The sequence below is a fragment of the Daphnia carinata genome, chromosome 5, assembly GCF_022539665.2.
Source record: "Daphnia carinata strain CSIRO-1 chromosome 5, CSIRO_AGI_Dcar_HiC_V3, whole genome shotgun sequence".
NCBI classification, from domain to species: domain Eukaryota; kingdom Metazoa; phylum Arthropoda; class Branchiopoda; order Diplostraca; family Daphniidae; genus Daphnia; species Daphnia carinata.
Window position 1 is genome coordinate 2326377 of NC_081335.1, and position 15812 is coordinate 2342188.

The following is a 15812-nucleotide window of genomic DNA, read 5'->3' on the forward strand; positions in this document are numbered from 1 at the left end:
ACAACGCGTGTCAGATGAATTAGTATGTTGATCGAATGATGAGATTTGAGCGACGAAGGATAACGAGTACCGCACAGCCTCGACACATTACTTCAACTATCGAAAAAATTATGGCGCCACCACGTTGAGGATGACGTTGTCAATTTTCCAAATTAGGCATAATGGCTGTGAGGCCTTGCCAAATTTACAATAAATGAAAATAAAAATACTGAAATAAATTTTTAAAAATTTATTTTCAACATTTTTTTTCGGGTGGACAATGTGTACATAGAAAACTATGCTCGATATAGATATTCTGAAATATTTAACCAACAAATTTTTTTGATATTACACCTATGAAAAATTGTACAGATGGCATAGGTAAACACATTAAGCAGTTACGCACCTAATAGTTACATCGCCTCGATCATAAGTATTTGATGCCGATTTAATGATTTTGTTTCCGTGAGCTAATCGTGATCAAAAAACATTATTCCTGAACGTAATCCATTGTTTTAACAGCCTAGACTTTTCCTTTCCTTAATTGGTTTTACGAGTCGTAACTGCCGGGTGTAATTCCATCGGGTTCAGCGTGGTCGGTTTAAATTTCCTATGAATCCAAACATAATTTCAAAATTATCTTTAAATATTAAAAGGATATTAGCTATCACGGTGATACTCACGAATAGGGAGAGAACGGAACACCGACGACCACTATTGAATTGTTTTTCAAATAGAATCGCCATAGACCTTTGTGTGATCCTCTTGCATCCAAATCCCAAATCTTGAAGCACTTTATGCGTTTTTAAAATGGAAAAAAAACCATCAGTTTTTGAAGACGGATTAAGCACGCATTGGTTCGTGGCTCTTGAATAATATTGTGCATATAAATAATTACCTTGGCGATTTGCAACCAGGTGACGGTGTCCCGAGCGTGCTCCATTTTCATATACATCACAAACGTCTCACCCTTAATTTCAAAAAAAATATTGTTTAAAAAAAAAAAAACGTTTGCAATGGGAAAAAATATCAAGTCTATTAAAGACAAACGCAAGCGTACCGCGACGTTGGGAATGAAAGATTCTTCGCAAGGTGAAATGGTGTGATCAAGCAGTGTTGCATTGGACACGGCCGTTTCGATGACACGCTCGTAATTAATAGCCTTCATGCTTGACACAACGTTGATGGAAGCGAGAATGATATTGCTTTATATTACAACTGACTTTGCGCTAAACTTACTTCTCGATGTCGTGCAGTTGAACGTCCGCTAAATTATTGAGCGCCCTTTTTCGGAAATAAGTATCTTGGAAAAAGGAATTCATGTTTAAGCCGCTGGCACCGAAGTGATAGGTGCGTGGCACGTCTGGAATCACGCACTCCCTGTCTCGTCGGACGCTTGGCTTCCTCATCCACATATCCCAATCCCACATCTAATTGAAAAGGAAGAGGACATTCAACTTGAGTTACAAGCATTTTTTTCCACGTAATATACACATGGACAATACTTTATCTTGGGTCGGCCATGCAGGTTCGAGCTCCTCTTTGAATAGCTTCCTCGACAGCATCCAGCCGAGTCCGGGCATTGTCTCGACTCGGTAGAGCAGCGTCGCATTGACGCTGCTGTGCTGGTAGCCGTGATCGTTCCAGGCCGACACGCAATAAAGTGTTGGGTCTTCGTCCAACAAATGCACCAGTTGGCTGAAATAACTGTAAATAAAAACAAGCATGGTCAGATGAGCCCAGAGTAAAGAATTTTTCTTCTCAAACGCACTGGAAGAAATCGGGTGCGACATCCAGATCCTCCTCCACTAAGATGGCGTGACGTGAATCCGGATGCTGTTTAAAAAGAGTTGATAGAGAAGCTTTATAATGTTGAGAAATGCGAGCGTTCTTGATGCCCAGTGGCTTGTGCTGGATTCCTTTCAAACCGAATAGGCGGACCACTTGCATGGGCTCTTCGTAATAACCGTCAATAAACACGGTCATCATCTCTTTATTGGCACCACCCGCTCTCAATAGAGATCTCAGCATTCTGCATATCAAATAAGAATAGTTATCATACTATTAAACTCAATACATGATCAATTGCGCAATACCTGTACAAATAACGAGGACGGTCGCTGGCAATGATTGCCACAGGAACATTACGAATTTGATTACTTGGAATCTGAAAAAAAAAAACAGAATTAGGATTTCTAAGGCTGTTAAATGAAAAGTGTTGTTTGCATTATTCCCACAGCTAAATGGATGTTTAATAAAGGGTGGGAGGTTGTCGGCTTATCCGCTATGCCCATATAACACTTTAACGTGAACTTGACCCACTGTAGTTTGTAAAGGTCTACAATGAGCTTGACCCACAAGCTACCCCGTTGTAGTGGTATCGTGTGAAACTAAGAGATCGATTGAACAACGTAACCGACGTCATCACGATCGAAGCAAGCATCCGATAAGAAATGAACGAACATCGGGCATCGAAGGGATGTACGAATAGACGACACATTTCCCTTCGTCCACGATCACATTTGTGATAAATCTAAATCCTATTGGAGTAAATTCTTTCTATTTAGGAGCTTCTATGATTGGGAATCGATAGTTGGCGAATGGGTTTGACAGTCTCGTTGGCAGTCTTGTTCAAGCTTAATATCTCATCAGATAAGGGAATGATGAATGTCTACAGCTGTAGCAAGTGTACGTTAGTTCAGTTATTATCTACCGGAGACGGCTGAAAAGTGATGGGGGTAGGTTGGTGACAATCACAGACGCTTCCGTAGCCTTCGACTCGGCTGCAGAATTCCCGACGGCGTTGATTTTCTTCCGTGTCAGGCCATTGGCACTCCTCTTCTATCGGTGTCCATGTTAAGCCACGGGATGCCAAGGTTTGTGAAAGGGGTAGATATAAAAGATATTGCTAGTCGATAAGCAACAGAGGAAAAGAGAATATGTTTAGTGGCAAACCATGTTGGTCAGTCGATAGGCGAACTTTGCAGGTCACCAAAAGCGGCTGGCCCCACGACAGGAAATTGGAGCTTTTACCCAAATGTTCGCAACACATGCCGCCTCTTCTCGCATCCTCTTTCTGGAAGACGAAGATCCACGTATCTCTCCAGCCCAATATCTGGGAATTCTTCGAGCCGAATCGCTGCAGGAGGTCCCTGGCCGGCTGCTTCAAATGGAACGAACCTTCGTCCTAGTATTTTAAAAGCCATATTAATGCAAGTACTTTAAAAGGTAAATAATACCATGGATTCAATAGATTAAAAATTCAATTGCACAGTTTAAAAAAAAGGGGGGTTCTCCAGTACCTCACTGAATTTCTTTTGTAAATTGAATGAAAATTGGTGGGATTACATTTTCATATAATGATAAACCCTTTTTTTTAACTCTGTGCAAGGGATAATGAAGTACTGAGCTACGATAGGCTCTGTTGAGATAAAAAAATCAGTGCATATTCTAAGTCTAAAAAGCGGGTAAACCGAACTCACTTTAATGGTCATGACAATAATTCTCCCTTTTGATACTAAGTTGACAAAGAGGCTCATCGCTTCGTCTTCGTGCGGCGAATAGGTGTCGAAGATTTGCCGGGCCATTACGGCACCCGTTCTTTGATTCAAGACTAGCACGTGAATACCTCGTCCTTTACCAACTTCGTTATCGTCAATCATCTATAAAAGGAAAGAAATATGAAAGAAGATGTCAATAAAAAAGAGGCTTTATAAAGAAGACCATAGCTCCATCTACGCTGACTGCCGCACGCGATTGACTAGAAACAATGTCTAGTGTTAGATATTGGTATGATTGTCCATCATCGCTGATATTGGCTCTGCTGGTAGGTTCATCTGTGTAAAAAAAATGATGAGAAATAAGGATCGATCAAAAATATCAATCACAATTGAAAATAGGAAAGAACATACCCGAAATGATGAGTTTTGACTTGTAACCAAATTCCAGAATAAAGATGAGGTTGACTAGAATCGTTAGCGTTAGGACAATTACAATCGTCGTCTATAATTAGAGAAAAAGAGAAAAAAAAAACAATGACGATACTATGGAAAAAAAAAACATGAAAAACTAACGTGCATCTATGTACAGCCTGCTAGTCTATGATTCACTGATTGATCTGATTGTCAATCATCAACTGACTGAGCTTATAGCGGCCTAGATAAAGAGGGGGGCCTGAAAGCATCATAACGTGTGTACACGATGCCTTGTATAAGAAATCATGCAAGCATGATAATCTGACTAGGCAGCAGCACGGAGCGAATTTCCTGTCTATTCTGCGACCGATAGAGATGCGGTAGCATGCACCGAACAATCGGGAATTTCGAAAAAAAGAAACGGACAAACAAGATTATGTCCAAGTCGCTGCTTTAGTCCATCTCCAAAACCAAAGAACTCAAAGTAGAAGGCAATAATCGTCATCTTCTTCTCTGTCAATTGACGTCGCAAATGTCACGGAGGTTTTTCAACCGTCTGCCACACACACACGAAATTTTAGGGCCCTCCAGGAGCTCTATCTGCCGTGAACGATATCGTGAAAAACTTCAGAGGGAAAATAACGAACGAGAGTATATTTACTCCGATCTCAGATGGATCCACTCTCTCGTCTTCTCTTTGAGCATAATTCAAGTTCCCCAGTGTGAAAGAGGGCAGAGAGTCTTGATGGTTTCAAATGGCTTTTTTTTCTTTCCAATTTCTAGTCTAATGGACTTCTTGATGAAAATGTATTCGACGTCAGAATGTCCGCCAACGTCGATAACACTCGAGTACCGTGGCGGGCATCCTACACACATTTCCCAGAACATAATAGAGCAATCGATTTTTAAAGGATAGAATGCAACGTTGGAGCCTTTTTTCAAATCGGTTTACGCACCATTTGGTCAATTGAAAAGCGCACTTGTCGGTTGGGATTTACAAGACAATAATCACGACCGCAACAACACTTTTCCTCATTCAAATTTACGGGCCCTGATTTTTTTTATGCGCGGTGGACTGTGTGGGCTGTAATGATTTTTTGTTTCTCACGATAATGCTTTATTATTACGATTATTTTCTTTCTACCCCCTTTCTTTTTGATGCGTAACAGAAGCGGCTCTAGTCGACGGATGGTAATCCATCTGTTATATCTTAAAATCGAGGGGGAAACTAACATTAAGGTCTTGTGTGTGTGTGTGCGCATAAGAATGCCAACTCGTCCCTATTTTTAATAGTTAAAGGTCTAAGAAAGAAACGAAATCGTTACCCGGCATAACTTAGCCAAGATCCTTCTCCGGATCCAGTTGCATCGGCAGTGGCGTTGATGCGTAGCCACACTAGTCGAAATGTTATCGGACGAGGTCACTATTCTCGTAGCCGATCTCGTCGGCCACCGTTTCGACCACGAATGATAATAATAATCCACCGGGCACTGGTCCTTTTCCATCGATTCGGCGTCACGCTCTGTCGTCTCTTGTCTTTTTCCCCAGTTTTATGGCCGTCACAGTAGGTTTTAGACATATATACTTTGACGCAGCAGCACTCTCTTTTCGTGTTGTCTTCTACGCGAGCCACACACGTCGAACGACATCACAAGATGCGCCGCATGATGGATGGACCCTTGGTGTCTGTCCGCTGTGATTGGATTGAAACCGTGCCTACACAAATGAAAGGGAGAGTTAAATATACACTTCCAAAGTACATGTAAATTTTTTTTTTAATAAATTTTTTTTTTCTTGTAAAAACATGTCTAGTATTAGCCACGGTAAGGAGCAAATATAGGAGTCTATAAGAGGGAGGATAGATCCAGGATCTGCCATGTTCTGGTTTCACTCTGCCACACCACTCGTGCGCATCAATTTGCCAGTATTAGAGCACTTGAAAACGTAATTCAACACAAACAGTCGACTCGTTATTGCGGATGTACACGTAAGATTAACATGTAAATAACCTTTAATGATTCACTGCAACAATCACGAGCTGCGGATGGAATTGAAGGACGTCACACTAAAATTGTAGTAGCTGCAATTATTTCACCATCAACTTAGATCGTTCATCCTCCATTTTTCCCCTCCCCGTCGGCCAAGATGATCCACGCACTGCGTGAGGAGAATAATTGAACGGCGATCGAGAATGTTTTTCAACCGTCCCAAAATAGAGGAGGTAAAATAGAACGGGAGGAACGTTATAATGCAACCGATAAGACCGGCGGTAGAACCGCAACTGCCAGAGACTTACCTTATCGTGGACGACACGGAATATAGAAAAGAAAAGGGGGTGGGATAGCACGGAAGCAACGAACGAGATCTGAACGGGCAGTTACCCAGGACTGTACGGGAACTATGGGTGAAAGAAAAAGAAAAAAAAAAGGGGCAAATAATAAATAAATAAATGTTGAACGGGAGCCCAAGTAGGCGGGAAAAGAAGTCGGAAAGCCTGGCTCTAGAGGAGCTTACCGGACAAGAAGCAAAAGTCTGCCTTAACAATGTGTTGTGCAATAAACGAAGGAAGGAGAAAAAGAATTGAGTCTTTGCGGCGCAGGCGCGTGAGACTTTCGTTTTTGTTTTCAAATTCTGCATTCAATTTTTGCGTATCAGTTGTTGTTTTCGGAAATAGTTTCGGGGCTGATGATCAACACTAAATAAGTGTGGCATCGTGGCATGAAAAAGAAAAAGTTTCACACGGCCATTTTTTTCGTAATTTATCGTGATGGATTTCAATGACTTTGGAAAAATTCCTTCTTCTAATGATATTGAATCAGTGCGAGATAAAAATTCCGAGTTGATTGCTTCCGCTAATCTTTTTCTTTTCCACATTTATCTACACCATATGGGGTGGGCGGTTTCTTCGGCGAGTTCCACATCGATAAATACAATGACGTGGGGATTGCCTAAATAGTTTAACTTACCATCAGAAAGCTCATTCCACGTCCCCGAATGATATCGAGAATAAACAAGAAGCAGTTAGCACATCCAGTTGCTAACACAAAGAAATGAAAACAGGGAGACAAAATCCGAAAAGACATTCTTACACTTGATAAGGACATTTTGGGCGCCGGCCCGAGGCACGTGGGAAGTTTACAGAGCTTAATGGCGTATGGGCGACCTTCAGAACTGTAGACAAACCTCAGTCGTTTTTTGTCCCTTAAGCTAGTTCCACCGACAGCTCATCGACTCAGGTCATACAGTATTAAGCTATTGACCTAGTCAGATGCAATTCTATTTCTACGATTTCTCATCTTTAGTCATTTTTGGCAAGGTAAAGAACACAGACAAGAAAACAGACAAGAAGGGTGGTATTCAACGATCAAGTTCACTTGCCTGTTGCAATTGAGGTTGTCCTGTTTCGTCGTGTTTCTGTGATAGTGTATGTGTTTTTTTCTTTCTTCGAGCCATCTTGTGTGACCAATCAACAGACAATTGAGATGAGTTTCTTAGGTAATGTGGTTTCGGGGGTTTTGACTCGCCTTTTCAGACGGAAGTCGATGGCTCGTGAATCGCTCGAGCTCAACACCAGTCAATTAGCTCGAGTTCTCACTGTTTGGGACTTGACGGCCCTAGGAGTCGGCAGTACTCTAGGTAAGTTTTTTTTTTGTTTTTCTATTTGTCAACAAAATTTCAACAAATTAGCAGTTAACGTTGATTTAAAAAAAAAATAATCTTTCAACTAAATCTTAGGTATTGGAATTTACGTGTTGGCTGGAACCGTGGCCAAAACTCAAGCTGGTCCTGCTGTTATTCTTTCATTTTTTGTCGCTGCCATAGCTTCGCTCTTAGCTGGTATTCAGCTTATTTTTTTCTGATAATTTGCTTTTGAATCCAAAATCAGATAATGAACGACTAATTTATTTAACCTTCATGACCAATGATTGATGTTTGCACAGGATTGTGTTTCGCCGAGTTTGGAGCTCGCGTTCCCAGTTGCGGATCGGCTTACGTCTATTGTTACGTCACGCTAGGCGAGGGACTGGCTTTCTTAATGGGCTGGAATCTGATATTGGAATTCGTATTGAGTAAATATATATATATAAACGGTCGAAAGATTGAGAGATCTTTCATCTTTTCTCGCGCTGCTTGCTTTTTTAATTTATCAAATTTCGTTATCACTATTCAGGTACGAGCAGTGTAGCTCGCGGCTATAGTGGATACGTTGATCAACTGTTAGGGAATCCGATGCGGAACTATTTCCGAGAAAATCTCAGCATGGGGGTCGAGTTCTTGGCTACTTACCCAGATCTATTCGCATTCGGACTAGTGCTCACCTTGACAGGTCTTTTATCCTCATTCCATTACATAGAGTTTCGAGTCCTTTTAACTGTACAAATTCGTTACGGTTTTTGTTTTCTATACTGTAGCCATTTTGACTTTGGGAGTCAAGGAGTCTACCCGTTTCAACAACATTTTCACACTCTGCAACTTGTGCATTGTCTCCTATGTCATCGTCTGTGGCTGTTTTAAAGGTAAGAAAAATAACCGTTACGATGGTGGGTAAATTAAGTTAATAAGCGATTGATTCTCCCCCCAAAAAACAGTGGATTTTCATAACTGGCAAATCCGGCCGGAAGAAATTATAGACCCCAATGTTCGAGAGAAAGCTGGATCTGGCGGCTTTTTACCCTTTGGATTCAAAGGGATTATTGCTGGCGCTGCGACTTGTTTCTTTGGATTCCAAGGATTCGATACAATTGCCACAGCTAGTATGTGTTCAAACTTGAATCGTTTTTATTCAAGCAAATTGATGTCGGAAATTCTATTAATTTTAGGTGAAGAAGCTCAGAATCCAAGGAAAACCATTCCACTGGCCATTTGCATGTGTTTGGGAATAGTTTTTGTCGCATACTCTGCAATGGCTGCTGTCTTAACGCTCATCTGGCCTTATTACCTTCAAGTTTGTTTATTTTTACCTGTTATTTTAATTTCCATTTGTTTATCGTTGTTTTTTTCTTGCCAGGATGTTGACACTCCGATCCCTTACGCTTTTGAACAACTTGGATGGCCCGTTGCCCGTTGGGTAGTGAGCATTGGAACACTCTTTGGTCTTTCTACCAGGTTTTTAGATTTGGTAGTAAGTTATGCAAATTCCTTCATGCTATGTGGTTAAGTTTGCTTTGTTTTCCAGTTTGGTTGGCGCACTATTCCCACTGCCACGCATCGTCTACGTAAGTTGAAATACAATTGCTAATTGTTCAAAAACATTAATCATTATCTTGGGTTTTCAAATTTAACGATGATTGAAGGCTATGGCAGAGGATGGACTCCTGTTTAAAGCGCTTGCACGAATTAACTTTAAAACTCTGACTCCTACGATCGCGACCGTTGTTTCTGGAACAGCTGCAGGTACCATTCTTAGTATTCACTAAATAACGATGATGTAACCTTTTATTTGTTGTGCCACAGCCTTGTTTGCCTGCCTATTTAATTTGCAAGATCTAGTGGACTTGATGGCACTTGCTACTCTGTTCGCTTTTGCCTTAGTAGCCGCCTGCATTATTGTTTTACGCTATCAGCCAGAAGAGAATATGACAACAGCATCTGAGAGTGGCGAAGTGACTGGACTGTTGGCCGGAGTCGTCCAGAATCAAATTCGTTATGTCTCCGACTCTTCAGTTGAAAGCCAAACTATATTGCGGCAATTTTTTGTCCAGCGCGGCCGCCTACCAACAGGATCTAGTGGCAAGGCAGCTTCTTGGCTCACTGTCATTTATGGTAAGGCTAAAAGCTCCCATTTCAATTCAAAATATTCATACGTAATATTTCTTTACGATCTAGTGCTGGTTGCATTGGCACTTAGTTTGAGCCTTTCTTACACGGCTGACAGCCTTGTGGAGAAGGAAACGTGGGCTGTAGCTTTAGTTGGAAGTTTGACAGCTATTTTAATTCTATTACTAGTGGCCATCCACCGACTGCCACAATCACCACAGCAGCTAGCATTCAAAGTATACTGTTCCTAGTAAATTTTGATAAGTGCAGTTACTAATTTATTTTGCTGATCGTTTGAATTTAGGTACCTTTAGTTCCATTACTGCCAGCGTTGAGTATTTTTATCAACGCCTACCTCATGGTTAATATGAGGATGGTTACGTGGGTTCAGTATTCAATTTACATGGCCATAGGCAAGTTGAAAAGAAAAATCAACAGTATTTGTATTGGACTCAAACAGTAATTTTTCACTTCTTTTGTCTTGTCAGGCTTGTCTGTATACATTGTTTACGGCTGGCGGAACAGCAAGGAAGAAAAACGGATGCAGGGGAAATATGATGTTAACTATGACGTCAAATAAGATCAAGATCCCATTGTAAATTTGCTTTTCACCCGTGGATTACTTCGTGATGTTTCTGAATCGTTTTCTTTACTTATTTGCTCAAAATTTCAATCACATCCTGAACATGTTGCGGAAATCACTGACTTTCATCGATTTTTTCTCGCTCCGCCGAATATCAACTCTGCGTCTGGAACACCTTTGGGATGTTGGAATCGACCGCGACGATCGCGATTGACATTGTGCACAGCCGGGCGATTTGCCTATAAAACAAATGTTGTGTTGTAACTCCTTACTCGTGTCAAAAGATATATTCTGATAAATAAATTGAGAACTCCCGGTTCGCTAATCAACTTACCCCTCCGTACAAATCTTGGAATTCTTCCTCTTCCTGGCGTTCGTTGAAATCCAACGTCAACTTTTTCACGCGTTCTTTCTCTGCTTTTTCCGCCTAAAAATTCAAAGAAAAACATGAGGGGGATGGTCTTTTTCACCTACGAGTCAAGTTACATACCTCTTCGCGATTTCGAAGGTTCTGAGCAAGTTCAGAGTCTGAAGGCAGGGCCAGATTCTTGAACTGTGGCTTATTGCCTTTACGCGTCATTAGGAAGAAATTCACAGTCGGATTGTCCTGAGATGCCGACGGAGGAGATGAAGCAACAGCTGCACAAGCGGAAGAAGCTTCGGCAGCAGCCAAGGCTCCTCCTAGTTCACCTCCAATGGAATCGCCCAAAAAGTTTTTATCGGACCCATCTGCAATCATTCAAATAATTAATTAGTGCAAACAAGTGGACGTGGCACAATGCAATCTTAACGCACCACTGGGTTTCTTAAGCGAGGCCTTAACCTGCCAAGGGATTGCAATATCGACAGCTGGTGCTTTGCTAGCTTCTTTGCCACGCGAATATGCTTCATGAATATTTTCGGCCACCATACGATCAAGAGCTGCCATGAAATCGTCATCTTCAGGGCATAGCGCCTTTCGCGGGGCAGTTACGACGCAACGGTCATCCTACAATAGATCTCTAGCCTTAATTCCCCATTATTTCCCACATCCAAAATGTCTGACTTGCCTCTGCAGTGGCCGAATCATCGTCCGGTTGGGTGGCTTCACCGCGTGTCGTCATCTGGGACATGGAACGCGAAAGCGACTGCTCATCATTTATAGAATCATCATCCACTTCCGGCATTTCCTCCCCTTCCTCCATGTCCTTAAACAATAAAAAAGTTATTTACTATTTTTCCTTTAGCAAAATGTTTAACCAAATGTTACCTCTTCTTCAATACAGGCCAACGTGTCGTCAGCCGTTACCATATCCATCCGTAACTCCGGCATCTGAAAAAGTAAACACGTTGATTTAATTGTCGCTAATAGTTAACAATAATGTTAATTACAGCTTGCGAAAGCTTGTTCATCAACTCCTTTTCCAAATTTTCCACAGCATCAGCAGCTTCTTGTAAGGTTTTATAAGGCTTAAGTTTCGGGCGCAGCGATAACAGCATATCCTTAATGCCAAAATCTATTGCTACTGGGAAGGGATTGTCCTCTGTCCAAATAGGTAAAGACCTTTTGAACAAATGATAGTACTAAAAACAAAATAACTATAATTAATCAATATTCCTGATGCCAATTTAATTATAATATAAACCTGAAGGTAAACAAGGTAACAGTCCAGCCGCTTCTTGGCTAGTCCAGAACTAAAGAAGACGCCACACGTATCAAGGATGGTCAAGACTAACCGCAAGCGCATAAGGTTATCGGGCTGATCCAACTCTGATTCAACGTTACGATCGTAACTAACCGCAAAGGTGATGCAGGTGTAGAGAACCTATGCATACAAATAAAAAATTATTAATCGTGTTTAAAAATCAGAATGGGCGATGTGTATACTTTGAAGACGACCGATGACTCTACCATGCGGTAGTTGTATAACTCTGCCAGGTACTTTGCCATGCTCACGCGTCTTTGATTGAATTTGGATATGGGGAATTCCAGACTCCATCGAATGTCCTCCAAGACAGCGTCCACGATTCGGTGGCCAACAAACTCTTGATAGAGCGTCAATTCAGCCACGACACCAGCCAATGTACGAATGTTGGGGAACTTGACTTTCCACGCAGACGTTAAGCATCGAACGGCGTACGTTGCTACGTCAGGATCTTTCCAGTTGAGCTTTCGCAGTTGTTTGAGGATTTTATTGGTAGATCCCTTGTTGCCGAGTTCCACAAAAAGAAGTTGACGGATATACTGATGAAGTGGAGGACGGATCTTGATATGACTACTCCGTGAACTGCTGTCCACAGGGACGACCTGATAGTAAGCGTTCTCTATCATCGTCAGATAACGCGAGTCTGATGCGAGCATTGACTTCTTCCGCATCATTTGATCCTATTGTAAAACATTTAGCGAGTGATAGAGGCAGTGCTTCAACCATATCGAAAAGGATTAGTCATTTACCAAATAGACTTTTGTGCGCTGGTGGGAATCCGGCTGATGGAGCAAAAAACGTCCACACGTTTCAAGCAGATGACAGGTCATTTCAATGTAGTGGTGAGCGAAGTTTAGCAAAAGCTGCTTAAAGCACTGTAACGTGTCTGCCCGCGGGTACATGCCGAACTTGGTTAGTTCTCCGATAAACCGAACAATTTTCACCTTGGTCTCGATGTTTATTTGATCCTAGGTAGACAAAAACGATTCATAACTTTTCGAAATATGGATTTAAAAAAAGATCATTATACAAACCTTCTTCCGAACATGATATTTAAAATCCTGTCTAAGAAAATTGCACAAATCCGTTGCCACTTCTGGGATATACGGATGCAAGGTGGCCACCAAACGAGAATAGAAGGGTAGGAGATCCAATCGCGTCCGCTGGACAGTAAATAGGGCCCTATAGCACCGATAGAAGAGAATTACGTGAAATGAAGTCTTTACTTTCATCAATACATTTACCTGACGAGCTTTTTTCTATTATGTTTTGTGTTAAGATTTGTGGAAAACTCAATAGCCGCAGAATCGATCATTTCTCGGTTAACGCAGGCGGATAGGGTGGTAAGGAAACTATCCAGGAGTACTTTGTTGGACTGTAGGCTGACTGGAACATCAACATCCTCTTTTTCGTCTATTCAGAAGGCCTGTTAGTATTAAATGAAAAAGAAACTTTTAAATTCAATGTAAACTCTTGCCTTCTAACTCTGCAGGCTTGATATCTTCGTCGCCTTCTTCCTTGGCTTGTTCCCCTTCCTCTATTTCTTTGGCTTCTTTTTCAATATCAATCATCTGGTAAACACACAAACAAATTTTTCAAGAATAATTCATCAACGCGCCTGTTGATGGTAATAGCTACCTGTTCGGCAGGATCAGGGAGAGGTGGAGCTTCCATGGTAACTTTGGGAACCAAGTTGGGCAAATAGACACTCAGATTGGGTAGATTCTCGTAAAACTGTCTTGCTTCCTCGTTCTCCCACAAAAGTTCATTTAGAGTTTCACGTGCTTGGTCCGACATATTTTCACACAGTTCGAGCACGGAACACTCTTCGTCTCTGGGGCTAAGGTCCTGTCGTAGTTCTGGCAACTCCTCTGCCAAAATGTCTGCAAACTGCTGACTCATGTTCAAAAGTTTTGCAAAATTCTGGTTTAGCACCTCCTGTTTTTCTTTGCGTTCGTTACTCAGTTCTCCTTTAGTTTGTAAGATTCGTCGGTTTTGTCTTTCAAAGTTCTGTAGCTCTTTGTGATCCTATTATAACAAAGTCAAATTCAAAACTATTTGCCAAGAAATAAGATTAGAAATGAAATAGTTCACCTGAATGAGATGTTTACAAAGAGATGAATAGTATTCACGTAATAGGTTTCGAACATTTTGACGTTTGTCAGGTGGTAACCAATTGCTAGTCGGAACCGTCATTTTAAAGCGCTCAGCATCATTCAATAATTTTTGTGAAACGAGACCTGCGTAATCTTCCCCGCAGAATTTGCAAAACGCAAGAATGATGGTGGCACTGTTATGTTCTTCCTTATCGCCGTGAATAAGATTGGTGAGAAAACTGCCCAGCAAAGGAAGACCTTCTTTAGGAGTCAAGACTCCACAAGATATCAAATCTGCATAAAAACGAACATCAACTCTCATCTTACTAGGATTTGAAACCTGCAAACACAAAAAATATGTTGAAGTAAACTCAAAAACTAACGGGTCATGGGAATGGTTCTACCTTTTCCTCTTTTTTCAATGAAAGAATTTTTTGCCATGCCTCAAGAAGTTGAGGGGCAAAGTCAGCATACTTTTCATGGAGAACAACACATACTTGCAGAATGCTAGCAATATCAGTCATTTTTAATTTTGCTTCGACAATAGCATTAGCAACTTCACTGATGTATTTAGTCAGGTTCAGTGTGTTGATGTCTTTCAAAATGCTCTCTTTCTGGGCTTCTGTAAAGTTCTTTAGCTTTCTCACAAAAGCTGTATTCTTCTTGATACTTGAATCTAGTTTTGAGAAGTAGGATTCTTCTGGTCGATTCTGGACTGTTGTGTGTAGTCTACTTCTTAGCTGTGCTTTATGTGCCAGATGACTTTCAATTTCTGCAATTGTTTCTTTGAAAATTTTCTAAAATAATGACAAAAGTACCAAAAGCTATAAACAGTGCACGAGTAAACATACTGTTATGATCTGATAATTGCAACACACCAAGGCTAAGGCTTCTTTCTCTGCTTCATCAGCTACTAGACAGCAGTCATCAGGTACCTCTGAGGTAGATTCCATTTTGATGAAAGAAACTCAAAACTTAACAAATTACTTTGAAGTGGAAACCAGGCGAGTTTATACTTTTTATATTTAAAAATATTGACGGTAAAAAAATCTGGGCACGATCGCTCTTTCGACTGTAGCAGACTAAATGTTGGCTAACAAAACATACAGAACAACGTTGCCGTTTAAAGGCGACGACTTGCAAAACGAGAAATGCGGAAATCTCTACTTAATAAAAAAATAAAACAAGGAAAAATGGGGACAGGAGGTCCAGTTCTGTTCCTAGACCGGCGCAAAGTTACTAGTGTGTTGCTAAACGCAAAAAAAAATATTCAAATAATATAATAACAAAGGCTCGAACCCGTGGAATCGGCATAGCAACCACACACTATGCAACAGCGCCATACCTCACTTAAACGATACGTGCATAAGCTGCCTATTTGAATGGTGACACCGAAAGCAAAATTTGTTTGGGATGTGCGGTCCTGGCACAGAGGTTATCACCCTCGCTTTGTATTCTGTCGGTCCCGGGTTCAAGTCCCGCTACCTCCACTTTCCAAGCCCTCCATTTCCTCCCACCACCCTCTCCTCCCTTCCACCACCCTCCAATATCATCATTCAAGATTCAATGCAAGATTCATCATCTCATCGGATTACGCAATATTCAGCATCTTCATCTCATCGGATTACGCAAGATTCTTCATCCTCATCACTTCGGACATCATCTACAACGCTCAAGAAAGAAGAGAAGAAAGAAAAAAAAGAAGAGAAGAATGAAAAAAGAAGAGCCATGCCTACTATAAAGGGGCTAAAATGGCACAAAAAAAACGATCTGTAGTACCGTTCACTACAAGTTAAAG

At 41.2% G+C, this 15812-nt stretch overlaps 3 protein-coding genes across 4 annotated transcripts; 1 reads left to right on the forward strand and 2 right to left on the reverse strand.

The window, feature by feature from the left end:
- Positions 1 to 507: 507 nt before the first annotated feature.
- Positions 508 to 6258, reverse strand: LOC130696494 (protein O-linked-mannose beta-1,2-N-acetylglucosaminyltransferase 1-like). Of its 2 annotated transcripts, XM_057519566.2 has the most exons (16): positions 6190 to 6258; positions 5903 to 6050; positions 5219 to 5609; positions 3891 to 3981; positions 3703 to 3815; positions 3462 to 3641; positions 2935 to 3166; positions 2693 to 2820; positions 2076 to 2146; positions 1751 to 2011; positions 1485 to 1686; positions 1219 to 1409; positions 1040 to 1148; positions 878 to 949; positions 663 to 772; positions 508 to 589 (listed from the first exon to the last, which is right to left on the reverse strand). In XM_057519566.2, exons 3-16 carry the CDS (start codon positions 5396 to 5398, stop codon positions 520 to 522), a joined length of 2010 nt encoding a protein of 669 aa, XP_057375549.1. In that variant the 5' UTR covers positions 5399 to 5609; positions 5903 to 6050; positions 6190 to 6258; the 3' UTR covers positions 508 to 519. The 2 variants fall into 2 exon arrangements, with proteins under 2 accessions (XP_057375549.1, XP_059351448.1); XM_059495465.1 differs by lacking the exon at positions 6190 to 6258 and having other exon boundaries at positions 5903 to 6163.
- An 881-nt stretch (positions 6259 to 7139) lies between these two features.
- LOC130696495 (cationic amino acid transporter 2-like) lies at positions 7140 to 10566 on the forward strand. Its single transcript, XM_057519569.2, has 13 exons — positions 7140 to 7529; positions 7629 to 7730; positions 7835 to 7963; positions 8065 to 8220; positions 8306 to 8410; positions 8483 to 8647; positions 8714 to 8838; positions 8902 to 8999; positions 9070 to 9109; positions 9188 to 9287; positions 9348 to 9656; positions 9720 to 9886; positions 9955 to 10566. Exons 1-13 carry the CDS (start codon positions 7376 to 7378, stop codon positions 10111 to 10113), a joined length of 1809 nt encoding a protein of 602 aa, XP_057375552.1. The 5' UTR covers positions 7140 to 7375; the 3' UTR covers positions 10114 to 10566.
- LOC130696499 (regulator of nonsense transcripts 2-like) lies at positions 10069 to 15086 on the reverse strand. Its single transcript, XM_057519573.2, has 17 exons — positions 14893 to 15086; positions 14419 to 14811; positions 14013 to 14354; positions 13557 to 13946; positions 13396 to 13489; positions 13163 to 13331; positions 12953 to 13100; positions 12668 to 12886; positions 12101 to 12598; positions 11859 to 12038; positions 11605 to 11796; positions 11483 to 11545; positions 11283 to 11420; positions 11029 to 11221; positions 10724 to 10962; positions 10568 to 10660; positions 10069 to 10472 (listed from the first exon to the last, which is right to left on the reverse strand). Exons 1-17 carry the CDS (start codon positions 14965 to 14967, stop codon positions 10359 to 10361), a joined length of 3540 nt encoding a protein of 1179 aa, XP_057375556.1. The 5' UTR covers positions 14968 to 15086; the 3' UTR covers positions 10069 to 10358.
- Between the last annotated feature and the right edge of the window lie 726 nt (positions 15087 to 15812).

Coding starts and splice junctions, on each gene's coding strand:
- LOC130696494 (XM_057519566.2), bottom strand. CDS start 5,398: ATGGAAAAGGACCAGTGCCCGGTGGATTATTATTATCATTCGTGGTCG. Junction 2,147..2,692: donor TCACTTTTCAGCCGTCTCCG/GTAGATAATAAC, acceptor TTTTTTTTTCAG/ATTCCAAGTAATCAAATTCG. Junction 1,687..1,750: donor GTCGCACCCGATTTCTTCCA/GTGCGTTTGAGA, acceptor TTTTATTTACAG/TTATTTCAGCCAACTGGTGC.
- LOC130696495 (XM_057519569.2), top strand. CDS start 7,376: ATGAGTTTCTTAGGTAATGTGGTTTCGGGGGTTTTGACTCGCCTTTTC. Junction 7,530..7,628: donor AGGAGTCGGCAGTACTCTAG/GTAAGTTTTTTT, acceptor ACTAAATCTTAG/GTATTGGAATTTACGTGTTG. Junction 8,648..8,713: donor CGATACAATTGCCACAGCTA/GTATGTGTTCAA, acceptor TATTAATTTTAG/GTGAAGAAGCTCAGAATCCA.
- LOC130696499 (XM_057519573.2), bottom strand. CDS start 14,967: ATGGAATCTACCTCAGAGGTACCTGATGACTGCTGTCTAGTAGCTGAT. Junction 11,222..11,282: donor ATGATTCGGCCACTGCAGAG/GCAAGTCAGACA, acceptor GATCTATTGTAG/GATGACCGTTGCGTCGTAAC. Junction 10,963..11,028: donor CTCGCTTAAGAAACCCAGTG/GTGCGTTAAGAT, acceptor GAATGATTGCAG/ATGGGTCCGATAAAAACTTT.